The sequence below is a fragment of the Gadus morhua genome, chromosome 22 (genome assembly GCF_902167405.1).
Source record: "Gadus morhua chromosome 22, gadMor3.0, whole genome shotgun sequence".
Lineage (NCBI taxonomy): Eukaryota > Metazoa > Chordata > Actinopteri > Gadiformes > Gadidae > Gadus > Gadus morhua.
The window spans coordinates 9,429,243-9,447,767 of NC_044069.1; the positions used below are offsets into that span (position 1 = coordinate 9,429,243).

General features: G+C 46.7%; 1 protein-coding gene across 2 annotated transcripts; it reads right to left on the bottom strand.

The window, feature by feature from the left end:
- Positions 1–1,102: 1,102 nt before the first annotated feature.
- recql4 (RecQ helicase-like 4) lies at positions 1,103–18,019 on the bottom strand. 2 transcript variants are annotated; one of them, XM_030348085.1, is made up of 28 exons: positions 17,627–18,019; positions 17,455–17,488; positions 17,202–17,311; positions 16,658–16,804; positions 15,611–15,825; positions 13,979–15,206; positions 13,727–13,803; positions 12,651–12,753; positions 12,111–12,282; positions 11,458–11,574; positions 10,912–11,079; positions 10,378–10,470; positions 9,635–9,771; positions 9,242–9,325; positions 8,649–8,837; positions 8,027–8,209; positions 7,444–7,648; positions 6,892–7,085; positions 6,380–6,463; positions 5,436–5,573; positions 5,054–5,203; positions 4,617–4,857; positions 4,293–4,422; positions 3,528–3,697; positions 3,021–3,195; positions 2,435–2,588; positions 1,814–1,922; positions 1,103–1,461 (listed from the first exon to the last, which is right to left on the bottom strand). In XM_030348085.1, the coding sequence occupies exons 1-28, from the start codon at positions 17,708–17,710 to the stop codon at positions 1,382–1,384; spliced, it is 4,971 nt and encodes a 1,656-aa protein (XP_030203945.1). In that variant the 5' UTR covers positions 17,711–18,019; the 3' UTR covers positions 1,103–1,381. The 2 variants fall into 2 exon arrangements, with proteins under 2 accessions (XP_030203945.1, XP_030203944.1); XM_030348084.1 differs by having other exon boundaries at positions 1,103–1,465.
- Between the last annotated feature and the right edge of the window lie 506 nt (positions 18,020–18,525).

Consider the following 18,525-nt stretch of genomic DNA (forward strand, 5'->3'; position numbering starts at 1 on the left):
ACCCCAACCTAACACCACCTGACAGACTGAAAACCACATCAACCTAACACCACCACCACAACCTAACACCGCCACCCAAACCTAACCCCACCACCACAACCTTACCCCACCACCACAACCTAACCCCACCACCACAACCTAACACCACCACCACAACCTAACCCCACCACCACAACCTAACCCCACCACCACAACCTAACCCCACCACCACAACCTAACCCCACCACACCAACTTAACCCCACCACACCAACTTAACACCACCACACCAACAAAACACCAACATGCCAACAGAACACCACACCAACAGAACACCACACCAACAGAACAGCACACCAACGCCTAAGACAACGGCAGCATAACCAGGGACCACACACAATGTTTGCTGAAGTTTGACATCAAATCCATTGTTTTTTCAGAATACAACAAACTTATTTCTCGCCGATTTTTTGGCTAAACCTCTTGTGGTCTTTGTGCTCATTGAGACTACAACATGGGATTGGACATTGAATTCACTCATCACACTCTGACCTATTCATACCTTACTGGCAACACATCGGAACCCAAAGCACAATAAAGGCTTTTTATCCTGAAAACCAGTCACGGATCAATATTTGCTATGTTCTCTAGTGCTTCAACCCTTTGCGTCAACAGAAACTTGACATTCCGCTGCAGTCTATGCCGAGGTTCTTTCCAGTCATTGGTCATGACAAAATCTATCGCAGCCGGTCTCCTCTGAGCCCGAGAATTGCTATGACTCAAATATAATATTTTATTTATTTTATTCAGCCACGGACAGTGGATGATGCTAACTTTGCACATGTGGCAATAACACTGTGTTGAAGACTGTTCTATTGAAAGAAGAGCAAGTTCAAGAAAAAGTTAAGTTGGTATCGGGTAAATTGGAGGATTTATCTGATCAATGTCTGTAAAACATTGATCAAGAAACTGAAGGAGCAGCTTGTTCAATGTTTTAGCTACACAATCACATCACGTTTCCATGACAACATCATTCATTAATCCACGATTGATGCTGTACTGGATTGAGAACAAACAAATCAGTTCAAGTCACTATAGTGAAATACTAGAATGGAGAACAAGCAGTAAATATAAAAATAGAACTTTAATTCAACAGTTTACACATTTATACACGGAGAACTTTTTTTTTTTTACATATGCACATAGCAACTCTTTTTTTCTTACATGTTGAAATACATTCATCTTTTATATATGATTTCAAAGTAATAAGACAAATCCTGTTGATGTTCACCCTCTTATACATGTGCAAGTGTACATGTACTTAAAAAGAACATCTATTTTTGATGCAAAAGAGGTTTGTAGCCCGTTACTTGAAGCGAATGATCTCCTGTGTGGCCAATCGGATTAGCTGGTTGAAGTCAAACTTGAGGTATTTCCTCCAATAGCGGCGGTCCCTGCCATAGTCCTGGGCGGGGTAACAGGGGCTGGCTGAGAGAAAAGAACACACTTTCATTCATAAACTTAAATCAAAGATTAGATATGACTTCATTTATCCCGAGGGAAATTTAGGACAAAAATGGGAGGAACTGCAGTATTATACAATAATACTGCAGTATTACACAATTATACTGCAGAATTACACAACAATTTAGAATAAAGATAGCAGACTTAAGCAGAGATAGGACTAGCCAACTCAATTGACCCTAGAAGATTACTGATAAGACGCTATGAATCAGAGTGCCGGGTCAGAGTGGAAACGTGTAAAACACTGCCCCCTAGAGGGCAAACCCCCCCCCCATCACCAAAACTAAACTGCGTGTGTGTCCGGATTCTCACCTATACCGTGGAGGATTCTGGCAACCGCTCTGCCAGAGAACTTCTCGTCACTTCGGTGGGACAGAAAACTCCTGATGTCTGCTCTGATCTGATCCTCCCAGTCGCACAGCTGGGGAGAAACACACACAAGCACACCAAAAGTAACACGCACGCAAAAATATTATTAATAATGTACACTCGCAAGCAACACAATAAAATACACTTTTAAATTAAGTTCTGAATTTGTAACCTTTTGTAGGGAATTTGGAAAGAAAGAAGATGTAAAGTTTTTTTTTTTAAATTTTTTATTAGATATCAATGCATCAACAAATAGAAAGGTATTAAGACAGACAGACAGACAGACAGACAGGCGGGCGGGCGGGCGGACGGACGGACGGACGGACGGACGGACAGGCAGGCAGGCAGACAGACAGACGGACAGACGGACAGACAGACGGACAGACAGAGACAGACAGAGACAGAGACAGAGACAGATTTCCCTAAGTTCCCAACGGAAATTGCACTTCAATGTGCAAGAGTACAAAATGCAATGTGCCAAAAAGCAAAAAATATATAGCGCAGCCCTGTGGGACAGATGTTGGTTAACATGTCCCTCATGAGGGGGTCGTGCTGCCACACTACCTTCAGTGGGTGGAGCTCCTCGTCGTCCTGGAGCTCCTGTAGCCGGGCCCGGTCCAGCTTCTTATCAAAGTACTCTGACAGCAGCGCCTTCAGACGCAGGCTGCGGCCGGCCTCCAGAGCGTCCACACAGGCCGACACGTTGCAGTAGCCCACGCTGGAGGATAAAGGTAGGTAAAAATACACACACAAAAAAACATATGCAAACGCACACACACACACACACACACACACAGAAATACAGACACAACCATGGATAAATACTCCCACAAACACCTGCGTATAAATACACACACAAACACACACACTGAAGTATAAATACACAGAAAAACAAGGGAGCGGCTTGTAATTCACTCATGTTCAATCACCCAAGTGGGAATACCAGCAAGGCCTTTGTGTATTTTGTCTTCAGGCCAAACTCGGTCTAGTGAAAGCTAAAGTCTTAGTTGCATCTTGGTGGTTTTCATCTTAGTTTTGTTCCCGTCTGTCTGTTTTGGCAGTAGAGCTTAAGACTCTTTGAAACTGGTCTCACACACGCACACAGGGCCTGTGTGTATGTGTGTTTGTGTGCGTGCGTGAGTGCGTGTACCTTTGGAAGGCCTTGAAGCAGGCTGACAGCTGGTAGAGCTTGGTCTTCTCCTGGGACAGGACTCTGCGGTGGAGGAACTCACACACGCGGTCCATCTCCTCATCGTCCAGGTCGCCATAGGAACGGAAGTAGAAGGAGATGCTGGAGAACTCCACGACGATGCCACTGCGGCCGCCTGGGAGACAGAGACAGAGAGACACACAAATGTGAGATCATACTGGTCCCTGAATGATACAGTCCGAAATACAACAAAACGTGTGTGTTGTTGTCTTCAAACGTTTTATGTACGTGTTCAAATAACAACTGTTTATGAAGCGTGCACGTGAAAAAACAACTCACAGCCACACACATATCATGAGTTATATGGTCACAAAAAACAACAACGGCATATAAACATAACGACTCGAACACACACGCGCACACACACACACACACACAGCTGAATTATTATCAACAAACAAATAAACACTGGGTAAACATAACGCCCTAGAGAGCACACACGCTCACCACTCTTCTCCGTGCTCCACTGTAGCTGCCTGAGGCCGCGCTTCACCAGGGAGAGCTGCCAGCCCATGGTGTCGGCCACCTCCACCACGTCAAACTCCAGCCCGTCGCAGCACTCCACGCGCTCGCCCGCCATGCGCTTCCTGGCCAGCACCACCGCGACCGGGGGGCAGCTGTCGTCAGGACGACACGGGCACACACACTCGAGTTGAGAAACCTCAAACCGTTGTAACGTTGTCGAGGGGAAAATGGTGATTGACGTGGGATTTGACACGGACACATTACACACGGGGCACATGCAATGGGGTTGGATGAGTGATTGTGCATTTTGATTTGTGTCGACTGATAAGTCTTATTTTGTCTTATTTACCACGAACATTCAGGTGCATCCTATAAGACTAAAAGATATTTCGTTATCACGCCAACGTTTACACAAAGTGTAATTGAAGCAAACTGATAAAAGCCGCCATGAGAAGACATGAAAGACAGACGTACAGGCTGGACTGATTAATAGGCAAACCGCCAGTGAGCCAGATGTAAGGAAGAACATACATAGAGAGAGAGATAGAGAGACAGAGGCACAGACAGAAGGAGAGAGAGACAGAGACACAGACAGAGGGAGAGAGAGTCAGAGGGAGGGATCGACCAACCAACAGACAGACAGACAGACAGACAAACCGCTGGACCGACCGACAACCGACAGAGGGAGGGAGGGAGGGAGGGACATACACAGGACAGAAAGACAGTGAGCGAGACAGTGAGACGTACAACTTGGTGATCCTCTGCAGTTGTCGGGGTCCGTCGTAGCAGCTGATCTTGCAGCCGGAGAGGGTGGGGTGGAGCAGCTCCACGAAGCGGTGGGGGTGGAGCTCCAGGTAACACAGCAGGGTCTCCACGCCTGGGACACACACACACACACACACACACACACACACACACACACACACACACACACACACACACACACACACACACACACACACACACACACACACACACACACACACACACACACACACACACACAGGATTTAGATTGATCAAAGTAATAAGTAATGGACCCAGGAAGCGTGCGTCTCCCTTCCTCCCTCACCCTCCTCCGTGATGTCCAGGGACTCCACCGTCTGTTGGATGGGGATGGCTCTCTCATGGCTGTGACACAACCTTTCCACGGGCCAGTCGCCGCTCTCGTTTAACTTCTCTTCCGGCTCCTCCGTCGACTCAGGCACAGTGGGGTCCGAGTCCGTGATGGGACCGTCACTCCCTGTTGGTTTGTTTACCTCCTCCTGCTGCTCTTCTGTCTTGGCCTGTTCATCATGTGGAGTGGGTTCCATCTTGAGCCAACATAAAAGGTTAGAATTGTTTTACTACCAATTATTTTCACGTACATCCTGCTAACAGAGACAATTTGATTAATATGTTCTGATCATTTTACTCCAAAAGTACCTCAAGCTCTCTGAGATAAAGACAAGTTTATGGACGTTACTCCGATTCTGTGTTGAAAGTCACTGATGGTCATCATCGTTTTACCTCTGCAGAAGATGGCGATGGTACTTCTCCATGTGGAACAGGGTCCACGGGCTGTGCCAAGTCAGGCTGTGTGGGGGTGTTTAAGCCGCTCTCAGGCTCACAGATATCCATCATCTCTAGTAACTCATTGTCCTCCATTGCCTCCTTACGCTGTGAAACAAACGGACATCCATCAAAACAGACAGCTCTGTTATAGCAGGATCTGGCTTCCTCTTATCAATGGCAGAGAGACAGAGTAGAGACAGAGAGAGAATAGAGAAAAAAAAAAAAGAAAAAAGGATGCAACTCTGGTAACCACAACAAAAACACATAATGTAATGTTTATGCGGTGTGATTAAGTCGAAGACATTGTGGGTCTGGGTGAGAGGAGGTGGAGGGCTACCTCCACGAGGTCCAGCTGTTTCTGGTGGATCTGTCTGCACTTGCAGGGCGGGAACACCTTCTGCACCAGCTTCTTCACCGTGTAGTAGTCCACCGTGTCGGAGTAGATGTGGCGCCGCAGCTCATGCAGGTCGCCCCCCTGTGGAGAGCGACGGCGTGGGACCTTATACACTCATGTTGTTGTTGAGTCTTTAGTGAGTGGCTCTTTGTTTCAGATTATACTACTTTTGCTTTTCGTTTTGGCACAGACAGAGGGAGAGAGAGATAGAGGCAAAGGCACAGACAGAGGGACAGAAAGTCAGAGGTATGGATGGACCAACGAACCAACAGAAAGACAGACAGACAGACAGACAGACAGACAGACAGACAGACAGACAGACAGACAGACAGACAGACAGACAGACAGACAGACAGACAGACAGACAGACAGAGCGACAGAGCGACAGACAGACAGACAGTAAAATGAACAGACAGAGCGACAGACAGTGAGAGGGACAGACAGAAAGTCAGAGGGATGGACAGACCAACCAACCAACCAGCCAACCAAGTGAGTGGCTCTTTGTTTCAGATTATACTCTTTTTGCTTTTCGTTTTGGTTGCAGCAAGCGAGCATATGGTCAATAGTTGGGTACTGGGTGCTTGTAGGGAGAAGGGGCCGTATTATTTTCTCATGCTACAGTACGTTCCAGTACAGGGCTCAGGGTACGGTACAACCACAGTACGGCATCGGTGAAGTGAAAAGATTTAACATTACTTAGAGAGTATAACAAACAGATGCGTCTAACGGTATTACGACCCATCCCATAGCTATCTTTCTAACTTTATTTGAGTTAGAATTACATTTCACAGCCCTATGTTAATGTAGCTACAGCTCTATGTTAAAAAGGAGCTACATTTCTAATTGATATTGTTTGTTTCTGGAAGTTGTATTCGTTGGAGACTGACCTCGGGGTCCAAGAAGAGATGACAGTGAGCAGGTAATCCGTCTCTCCCGGCTCTCCCGATCTCCTGAACGTAGCTCTCAAAGCTCTGCAGCCACACGGACAAAACGAGGCGGTCAATGATTTAAAACGAGAGCGGGGTGAAAAAGGACGGCATGACATACTTTCTAAAGGTGTCCAAGATTCTGGAAACAATACTATAAACTACAATCACAGAACAAAGACGTGGAAAAAGACTGCATTATCACAGAGCTGTCCCGTAAAAATAGTACTTGGCATTTTGTAGCCTCTTATCCTAGCTATCTTTGTTGTATATACGGGATTGGTTAACCTCACTATTGGAAGTGCTTGGAACTTGTTTCTATGACAATCCTTACTGTACCGACAAGACATATACGTTTAATTCTCTTTCATCTGACAAATACACTTATTGTAAGTCACGTTGGATGAAAGCGTCTGCTAAACACTAAATGTAGACCTGGAACCTTCTTAAAATGAGTTCAAAGCCTCCTGAACCTTGGGCATGTTGTAGTGGACTATGCCGCGCACGTCGGCCTTGTCCAGCCCCATGCCGAAGGCCACCGTGGCCACCGTCAGACGCAGTTCGCCGCACATGAAGTTGTTCTGCACGCGCCGGCGCTCGGAGGCGGAGAGCCCGGCGTGGTAGGACTCCGCCTGCCACTTCAGGGGCTTCCGGATCTTCTTCCTCGCTGCGGAGGGGAGAGGGAGAGGAAGGGAGAGGAAGGGGGAGAGGGAGTCAAACACCTGGGATGACCATGTATAGAAAGAGGTTGTATTTGTGGTTCTGTTCTGACTGAATGCTGAGGGGATGTTAAATGAATTATGTCGTTGTGTCTCTACAAAAGGGAAATAAAAGTTAGCCATCTACGGAACAGAAGTATCAGAAGAAAGGCATCCATATCCGATCAATGCCTATATCAATGTCCAATAAAGCGAAGGTTGAGTTACAAAAACATTAAATAAAAGTTTGAAGTCCAATCTATAAACCGAGCTCTAACTGGGGACGGTTCCAAAACATGCCAATGCTAAAAAGCTTAGGACACCCACCCAGATCTTTCTTCTTCTGGGCAGCAGGGTTGCTCTGGGCCTGAGCGCTGCTGCTGCTGTAGCACGGGTTGTCCTTCACCACCACCCCCTGCAGGGCGGTCCGCAGCAGTGCGGATACGCGCGTGGTCTCCTCCCTCCTGGTGCAGTACACGATGATGGAGTCCAGACAACCAAAACGCTCTCCTTTCAGCAGGGAGACCAACGCCTAATGAGATGGTAGGGAGGGGGAGGGGGGAGGAGGGGAAGAGAGAGGAGGGGAACGAGGGAACAGAGGGATAAATAATAGAGGGGGGGGTTAGAGCCTCATATGTCTTCACTCCGTCCTTCACCTCAAGTATGCCTATCATGCTAAACAGTAGACCTCCCAACTAGCGGTTGATAGTGATGTGAGCTTGAGTGAGAGAGCTAAAGAGAGAGAGCGAGAGAGAATGGGGGAAGTTGAGACCTCATATATGAGCATGTTGTTTTTATAATCATCCTTATCTCTGTTATTGTTTAGCTGTCATATTGTTCCAGATTGATTGAGGTTGTGTGCGTGTGTGGGTGTCAGGTTCATTCCCCCCCCCCTCCCCGGGGTGTTTACCCTGTCCTTGTCCCGGTCCATGGAGACAGAGAGCTGCAGGTTTTCGGGCACGGCGGCAGAGCGCACGGCGATGCCGTCCTTGTCGTTGATGTCGAGGTGGTGGGCGATGTCCACGGCGGTGGACAGCGTGGCCGTGGCCGTGAGCCCCAGCAGGCAGCGTACGCCAAGGCGCTCCCGCAGCACCTGGGAACACCAACACTCAGATCCAAAATGGCTGCTTCCCACAAATGGCAGTTGGCAGGCGCACGATAGAATATTCAATCTAAGAGCTAAATGATGACAGTGTGCCCTTGGGCTGGCCCATGGTGATTTATGGTGTGGACTTGAGTAATCAGAATATATATTCATCAGAACAGGAGAATAGGAGAATGCTTGAAAATGTAACAATGGTTCAATGGCTGGTTTTACATGAATTACATCCTATGAAAAAACTTTAATTTTTTCAAGTATTCAACGTTCTGAAATATTACTAAGTTTTCATTATGGGTTTGATGATTGTGGATATTAAAAAGGTGAAAATGATTGAAAAGGTACATTTCACGAATACTGGACACGCACACACACGCACGCACGCACGCACAAGCACAAGCACACGCACGCACGCACACGCACACACACACACCTTGCAGAGCCGGAGGTAGCAGGGCCTGAAGTTGTGGGACCACTCGGAGACGCAGTGGGCCTCGTCAATGCAGGCGAAGGCCACCGGGGGGAGCTGGTCCGCGGGGGGCAGGCAGCCGCTGCTGGACCCACCGCCACCCACCAGCGCCTCCGGAGAGAGGAGCAACACACACACCTCGCCTGACTTCACCTGGGGGGAGAGACGCAGTAGTACAGAGAGAGAGGGAGAGGGAGAGAGAGACGAAGAGAGAGAGAGGAACGAGAGCAAGAGAGAGCGAAAGAGGAACATAGAAAGGGATAGTCATAGGGAGAGACACAGCAGTACAGAGGGGGACAAACAGAGACAGTGAGAGAGAGAGCGAAAGAGGAACATAGTCATAGGGAGAGACACATAGGGAGAGAAAGGATATTAAGACAATGAGAGAGGAAATAGGATTATTTATTTTTTTGCCTACTCTTAATCTCATTCGTTGACTCACAATGTACACACACATTTAGTTTGTGCATAGCGAGAATATTCGGTATAAGGTCCATTCTATATGTAGTTCCTGCCCTCTCCTGCTGTTCCACGCCACAGTGAGCGCTGTGTGTTACCTTTTCAATGGCCGCCTCCCTCTGTTTCATGGACATGTTGGAGTGGATACAAGCTGCCTTCAAATTAGCTGGGATGCCCGACAGCTGGACGTGCGCACACACACACACACACACACACACACACACACACACACACACACACACACACACACACACACACACACACACACACACACACACACACACACACACACACACACACACAGTTCCTACATTTATCTCATAACACATTTATACTATTGTAGTTCCAATATTGCACTTATAACATCAAACAAACAAATCTAACAAATTGTGCATCGTACAGCCAGTGTATCGTTATTGAGTGAATGCATGAGTACCTGAGTGAGAGCATATGTGAGTGAGTTAGTGAATAAGTGAGTGAGGGCCTTATACCTGGTCGTCCATCAGTGACACAAGCGGTGAGATGACCAAGGTGAGGCACTTTGACCTCTGGGAGTACAGATAAGCTGGGAGCTGATAGCACAATGATTTCCCCATGCCTGTAGACAACACCACCAGGGTGGAGAGACCTGCACGGACAAAACAAGGGGAGCTGGAGTGCTGATTGTTATTGCTTTGTTTTTAAGAGAGCGAGTGAGAGAGCATGAGAGAAACACAGAGAGAGAGAGAGAAACACACAAAGAGAGAGAGACAGCGAGAGAGACAGAGACAGAGACAGAGAGAGAGCAAGACAGAGCATAGCAGAGTAAAGTTTTCTATTATAGATACGATTGAGTTTGGGGAGAAGTTGCAAACACTGATTGTATTGCTATTCTAATTTGGCAATCCACAGAGACATTACCAGAAACAGCAGTTATATTATCTTCTGATAGACTTGTGTATTTCTCCTAGCTCATAATAAACGGAAATTGAATTTCCTTTGATTTACAACATTCTCATGCAAATTCCAAAACAAAAGGGTTGGAAAGGAAATACTTCCAGTACATTAAATCGAAAAAGACAAGAACCTTTCATCATTTTAACAGATGAGCAGTACTCTCTCTCTCTGTGTGTGTGTGTGTGTGTGTGTGTGTGTGTGTGTGTGTGTGTGTGTGTGTGTGTGTGTGTGTGTGTGTGTGTGTGTGTGTGTGTGTGTGTGTGTGTGTGTGTGTGTGTGTGTGTGTGAGTTTGTATACCTGAGAGTATCCTCATGATGGCGTCCTCTTGGCCCGGTCTGAAGGACTGATACCCCAGCTCTCGGAGCGCTTCATAAACAGCATCGGGTGTCGCTGCACAGACACACACAGAGTCTGATATTAACAACAAATATTAACTGTAGTGCATATATTACAAATATGAAGTCTGTACCCATATGTTTGATGCAGTGACGTAATGATTGTACTATGTATGCAAATGTGTGTAAATAAACTGCCATAGCGCAGCAGAGTAAATTAGGGATAAATCTTTGTGCAAATATTGTTACCGCAGTGTGGATCGAATTGAATATGAAACGGTAACTCGACCGCATTGACTTCACCATTCACTGTGGTGGCCATGTTGACAAGGGACCCCTCACATTCACACGACCACCAGCTCAGAATTGACAAAGAGGTTGACACCCTGCGTGTGTGGGCATCTCAACCCTTCAGCCCGAAGGAGCCTGGAGTGCAACCAGCCACCCTCCAGGACCTTCCAGGACCCTCCAGGACCCTCCGGGTGCTCGCTGTTACCCTGGACTTTCCCGTCCGCTCCCGGGCTGTACAACGGCTCCATGGGTGGAGGGGCGACGGGCCGCTCGTAGTCCGGACGGATCACGTTCAAGAGCACCTCGTCGCTCTGTTTGCCGTCCGGTTCGCCCGGCTTGGAGAGCTCCTCGTCCTCTGTGGCGGACGGAGTGTCTGGGGAGAAACCATCGACATTAAAGCTGCACTGGGTCACTTTTCTGCTGAGGCTTTTAAACGTTAAGATTGGCCCATCTCTGAGTCAATCCATCAAAAGGAATCTTTCTCTATAAATCGTTTTATTCTGTTCCACATTTGTTCCACATTTGTTCCACATTTGCACGTCAACATTTTGGTAGTACAGTTTAGCAAAATAGAAGACGTTTTAATCTAAACATGTCACTTGGATACACATTCTTCTTGCTCGCCATCTTGCTCTAGGATGCCTAATATATGCCTGTTCACTAGTCTATTATTAGTTTTATTCAGAAGGTAAAAGACAACAGAGAAAGGTAGCACCCCTGTAGTGGTGAAAGGCGAGAAAAAGACACACACCCAGTGATTGGCATTTCAAAGTCCCCGTTGCCCTGGCAACCTCCTCCAGGGTGGGCAGTTCAAACGGTTCCTCGACAGCTGGTTGGTCGTCAGACACCTTGGAGGCTGTGGTTGGAGCTGCAGGATGGTATTGATATTAGCTCTGTGCTCAGTCCAAAGTCCTTTATGTCAAGGATTTCAAATGTGACCGCATTAATCATTAGCCAAAGTAAAACACAATGAAGAATATAAATATGATCATGTCATCAGATTAAACTCCTAACCATAGCCTCATAAAACATCAACGAGGCAGGAATGGAAATTCCCATAATGGAAAAATGTCTTATGGTCAATGAAATTAAACTCCTACAGTGATAATATTGTGTTATACATAAGAAAGTAACCAGAGATGGTCAGCTCCAATTTTAATCTCGTAAAGTGAGTACAAACACTCAAAAACCAAATACAATACCATTCAATTAATAACTCATTGGATTTGACACCCAAAGAGTTGTACATAGAGAGAGTGTTTGAATGTCTGCGGGGGGATAACACCCCTAATCCATTAGTGTGTGTGTGTGTGTGTGTGTGTGTGTGTGTGTGTGTGTGTGTGTGTGTGTGTGTGTGTGTGTGTGTGTGTGTGTGTGTGTGTGTGTGTGTGTGTGTGTGTGTACCTGGTCCCTTGCAGTTCATGGCCCAGTGTCCCGTCCCCCCACACTTGTAGCAGGTGTCTCCTTGGCGATTGAAGCCCCCTCTGAAGCCGCCCCTCCCCCCTCCCCGGAAGGACCCCCTTCCGGAACCACCCCCGAAACGCTCCCCCTTCTTCGCGAACTTCTCCATGTACATCTGGAGCACGCACGCACGCACGCACGCACGCACGCACGCACGCACGCACGCACGCACGCACACACACACACACACACACACACACACACACACACACACACACACACACACACACACACACACACACACACACACACACACACACACACACCTCGTTACATGTGAGTACATGCTTGAATTCCAGGCTTCCTTAACAGTGCATTCCAGTAAATAAAAATAAATCTTAATTCATTTTTCTAAGATAGAGAAAAACGCTAATTTAAAATTTAAAATGTAAAAAATGTAATTTAATTAAATGCATATACTTCTTCAGAGCTTCTGTTTTAAAAAAAAACAAGCACACCCACACCCACAAACACACCCTTTACCTGCTTGCGGAGACCTGCTCCTCTCAGGGCATAGCCTTTGACGTGAGATTTCTTCTTCAGGTTGATCTTGATGAAGTTCCCTTCTGTGACTTTACTCACTCTGCTGAAATACCCCCAAAAAACTGTTAAAACCTGCAGTTTCACCGACAGCTTGGTCCAGCAGTGGATCAATATAATACTGGATCTCATATACTTCCAAAAGGAAGCACAGATCTGCAAATTAAAGATGAATTGCATCATCATCGCAACATTAATGAGCACAGGATTGTCGTGTGCAGCGGTTGTCAAGGTGGGGTACGTATATTGATCTAGGGGGAACTCAAACTGCAGAACTCCCAAACAGTCCTATGGTTGACTGAAGAAGGCCAAAGGACAAACAATTTAAATTCCCCTTTATATTATCCATTTTGTCTAAATGTCAGCTAAATGTTTCTCCTCTTAATAAGTAACGTTAGGTTAGTTGAGAACCAACGTTTATTAATATTTTTGAAAGCAAAACCTTACAAATATTGGGTGGGACAAACACCACTGTTATGAACTTTGTGTGGATGTATGACATTAGGGCAACATAATTCACTTGAATTTTAATGACAAAAAATCAAGAACAAAATCATTTTGTTGAGCTGTCCGTGATGCTGAGGACCTTGGTGGGAGGTCAATTGTCACAGGGGGTACACGACTGTTAAAGGTTTGGAACCACTGGTCTAGTGGTTATGGTGTTGGACTCCCAGCACTGAGGTTCTGGGTGTGAAGCCCAATGTCAATTCTTCTTACTGGCCTTGAGAGAGATGCCCTTCCTAACCTACGCCTTGTTAATCTACCTTTAAAATGTCTGCTAAATGTAATAACAGTATCATAAAATCTACCCATGTTGTTTTGGCTATTGCTACCCACCAAGATACATCTGATGTCGAATCATCTTAGCACATTGCTATTAGTAAACCTAAATACCAAAAGGGCTTCATGTAATAGGTTAGAAAGCACCACAGCAAGCAATAGGGCTGCATAACAAGCCCCCCCCCGGTGTGTTTGAAAGGGTGATGGTGCTGTGTGAGGACTGGGGGTCCGTCTCTCACCTGGTCGGCTGGGTCTTATAGGCCCTGTAGGCTCTGACCCCCTCGTCCACCTCCCCCATCAGGTTCTCCTGGGGATCCTGTCCCACCATGAGCATCACACAGTTCAAAAATCGCCAGCATGCAGTGTGATCGTGTTTTGCATTCACATGGATACTGAAAATGTACGCGGGGAGGAAAGGGTCTGGAGCTGGAACAAATAAAGACTGCTTCTGCAGTGAACTGGACAGACCAACAGAAACAGAAACTCCTTACCTTTTCTGGTTCTTTTGTTTTTTTACTTTTCTCTGCCTCCTCCTCCTCCTCCCCCTCCTCCTCCTCATCCTTTTTCACCCTCTTCTTTCTCTTCCCTTCTTTTTTGACTGGTGTGGGGCCTACATCAGTGCCGTCTCCTCCACCGCCCTCCTCCTTCTTCTTCCTGGGTCCCCTCTTCCTCTTCGTCGGCGCCCCCTCCGGCTCCTCCCCCTCGCGTTCATCCCCCTCCTCTTCCTCTCGTTGCCTCTTCCTCCCTCTCTTGCTCGCCTTCTTCTCTCGAACCGCGACCTCCTCGCCCACCTGGTCTGTGGTCGACTCAGCCTCCGTTGATTGGTCCGTTTCTCCCTCCGGCTCCTTCCTCTTGCCCCTCCCCCCTTTGACTTTAGCACTGCGGCGCCCGGTGGATTTAGCTGTGGCGGTAGCCTCCGCAACGTTGCGAGAAGCACACTCCGACGCTTCCACCGTTTCCTCGGTCGCTCTCTTTCCCGCCCCCACGTCTCCTATCTCAGACTTTTCATAGTTTTTCGCTTTCTTTTCCATCTTGTTTTCTATTCCATCTCCATCTTTTCCATCCTCTCCTGCTCCTGCTCCCGTTCTCCCCGGCCTCTCCCTCGTCTCACCTTTCCCGACACTCTCCGCGGCCGCAGGTTTCCTCTGGGGCTCTGGGATCTCCGTATTGCCGGCCACGGGCTTGTCTCCTCCCTCCACCTCCCCAAACACCTGGCACCTCTCCAGCCAGCCGCGGTCCACAGAGCCCAGCCTGCTCAGGAGCGAGGGTCTACCTCGACCTGTCACCCCCACCGCCCCTCCGCGAAACCCCCCCCGCTGATCCCCCCCGAAGGCCATCGGCGATCCGGCATCTTCATCCCAAACTGCCAAACGGTCCGCCATACTTTCAGCAGCATCAACTGTACTTTTCACAACTCCTGCGGATTCCACACTCCCGTTTAATCTCCCTAAGAATCCTGCAGTCTTTCCCGGCGTTCCCATAGTCCTGTTGGGAGGAGGCGTATGGGGCAGCCGGGGGGATTGGAACTCGAAACCAGAGGAGTGGCTTTTCACGCCGCTGATACCGTTTGCAGTACTGCTACCTTGAACACTGACGGTGCTAGCAATGCCAGCGCCGCTGGACTCAACGTGTGGTGTGTCGGACGATGGATTGAGTCCCTCAAACTTTTCTTCGGGCTCCTTTGTAGCCGGCGACCCTAGAAAGGGGCTGCCGATGCGTCTGCGAAGAGGCCAGGAAGGTCAAAGGTTAAATGTCGGGTTTTTTTAACAGATGAACTGTGTGAATTACCTCAACAGTTTTTAGCATTGTATTGTAATTCAAAAACGCAGATACGCTTTTGCTGGGTACAGGTGGGGGATAACACATTTTCTACAATGCTAACAACAAGGGACTGCTATTGTAGATTAATTTGATAGTGGAGCAAAATCCCTTTTTCCCTTCAAACAGATACATTGATTATTTGAGGCGAGCGTTAAGGACCTCGAGTTCAAAACAACATACAGCTGCTAACAAACGCTGTCGTCAAACAGGTAACAGGGCATGTTCATTTGCATGTCCTCACTGTTACGATGCACATAAACCAAACCTAGCACGCATGTTTCCCCATCACTCCCCATACGTACCTCGGGGCGAAGGGGCTGGTCACTGGGCTGCCGAACGGGCTTCTGAAGGGGCTGCCCAGGGCGCCCAGGGCCGGGCGGGCCGACCTGAGGGGGGAAGCAGCAGCAGCAGCAGCACTCGCTGCAGGGCTGCTGGTCTGCTCAGTCAGCCTGTCTTTCCAGGATTTGAGGGGCGTGCGTCCAGGAGTCAAAGACTTCCTCATTGAGACAGGTCTCTCCTGGGGAGAGTCGAGCAAAGCAAAGGAGATCGATGAAGAGAGAACAGGATCATGGCAGGCCTCTTTTATGTACAAATATATATAATTATATATATTATATTACATTGAATGTAGCTTTGACATCACCAATTCCTGTCTCCCCATATGGGGGACATTATTCTGATTCTGAGATAACTGGCAAGATTACTCTGATCCAATTTGCACTCACTTTAACTTTTATTTCCATTCGGTCATATATTTGATCTCTATATTTGTATAGAATATGCAGAGTTGAAGGAGGTGTTAGTGAAGAAAGCATTTCATTACCAGTTATGCGAATACATTTGCATAACTTATACTCTTTGTGGTCCGTTGTGGCTAAAGTGATGACCATTGTGGTGGTCAAAATTAGCCATGGAATCATGAATGGTATCAGTACACTAGGTGTGTTATGACTTGTTGGAGCACAGCCATGGAACTAGTAGGAACTAGTTGAACAACACTGATAACTGACATTAATATTATAGACACACGGGCCAACAAAAGATTCTTAATATTAATCAATGCTGACATGTCAAATGCTATCCAACTGGAATCTAACCATCTCTGGCAAACTGCCAAATCGTGATTCATCCTCATCGTCTGAAAGTTGCATTTAAATACGCCCCATTGGATATTGTAGTACTAATTATTCATTTGGCAGACAGTTTGATGTAGTGAACTCAGTCACATTTGAAGCAGGGAGGGGGTAGGGTCTTTCTGTCAAGGACACCTCCAGTTAGATTGCGGATAATGGGATTGAACCCACAGCCTTCCAGCCCGGAGTCAAACACCGTAACCACACCTCACCCACCTTGCCGAGGGTGCCCAGGTTGCTTTTCAGCTTGGCGCCATAGTACTGGGCAGAGGCCTGGAGGTTGTCCCGGTCCTGGGGCGTCAGGCAAGGGGAGGGGACCGGCATCTGGCTGCGGTTCAGATGGGTGCCCCAGCAGTCTGAGTCCTGGGGAGGGGAACAAGGAGAGGAGAGGGGTTTGTTAAGGTGTGATGAAGACCGGGGCTTTGAGCCAGAATGTTTTATTTGGATGGACACTTTTTTACCAGTCGATACATCAGTTAGGCAGATAAAGCACTATATTGCACCAGTCTTCCCACCGAACCAGGCAAATGACACTGTTCATCAAAAGGTCTACATTTCAGACTACTTACTCTGTCCACCACTGTGGCTAAAGTGATGACCAATGAAGACATTGTAGATGTCATATTTACTTATGGTTCTTCATATGCAGCAGTTACCATGGAAGCAGTACAGTAAATTACATTTATGATTGATTATGCATACCGAAAACACGATTCTTCCTTGTTGTTATAACACACAGACATTTAAAAGATGACGTTACCTTTGGATTTACATTGACCACCACTGTAGCGCGGTGTTGTCCACTGGGGTCACTTTGACAGTCGCTGTTTTCCTTGGCTTGCTTTAAACTGCGGTACTCCTTATAGAGGTCTGCAAAGCAACCAACCAATGCACAAGTTCACACTAATGAAAGGCCTTATGTCAGATCAAATAGGTCTGCCTAATGGACTAGGACTATTCACATTGGTTCACGTATGCATCAAAGAAAAGTCAACCAGAAAATACAAACTCACTTTTTGTATCTTCAGGGGCATTGTCAATGTCCTCCTGTAAGAGAAGAGGACGTCGTTGCATTAACAGATACACTCGAATGTGAGAACTTTATACAGTGACTGGTCTTAATCGCAAACGAGAACTGATTGTAGATGTCTGTGATGACAGCTTATACACATTCACATTGATCACCTTATTGGGTTTCCTTTGTTGTTGTTGGACAAACGACTGCTCCCATTTCTTAAGAAGCACCTTCACATCATTATACCGATCCATGCCTGCGGAATCCTGTTATATACTTAACTCTCACATTGGATGTAGCAATTCCTATCACTGAGCTAACTATTCATCCCTAGCAGCACCGGAGTCATTCATTTGCACAACACTAGCCGAAGTTTGTTCTTATCAAGTATCGTGGATATAGCTTTCAGCAAATCGTTACCGTTTACATATACAAACGCAAAGGGCTTCACTAAATAAAACATCTATTTCTAACTATTTTAGTTTGTAAACACAAGCGTGATGTGACTAGTGTTTCCGTGGTGTGTTGTTTTTTGTTTCGCGCGCTTAGAATGACGGCCGGGTTGCCATGTCTGGCCGAGTATCCTCCTTTCCGGAACAATATATTTATTATTCACATGACGTTTAAGCACACACATTTTGTTGTCCGAAAGAAATGTAAATAAATGTATGTATAAAGTTTGAACAAGCTAGATAAGTGTATACTATGACATCTGGAATAATCTAAATATGACCTGAAAAGCGAAAATGTTTTACTATATAAAGAACAGATACTTCAACAATAACTTTTGCATGAGGGATTTGTATGATGTGGATCATGTAATGAAAGATTATACTAGGGTCAGATAGTAGAATAACCGTATGATTTTTTCAGACAGGTATGTTTTACATATGATACATTTGACTTATTTTTCAGGCACCATAGTGTACAAACCTATACATCTTAAGGTATATTGGACATGATAAGTGAGCAGTGGCTTTTAATGTCTATATGTCAAAGTATGTACAGTACACTATTCCTTTAACAACCTGTTTTTCATTAAGAATTCTCCTTGTTTTGCTTAACGGAT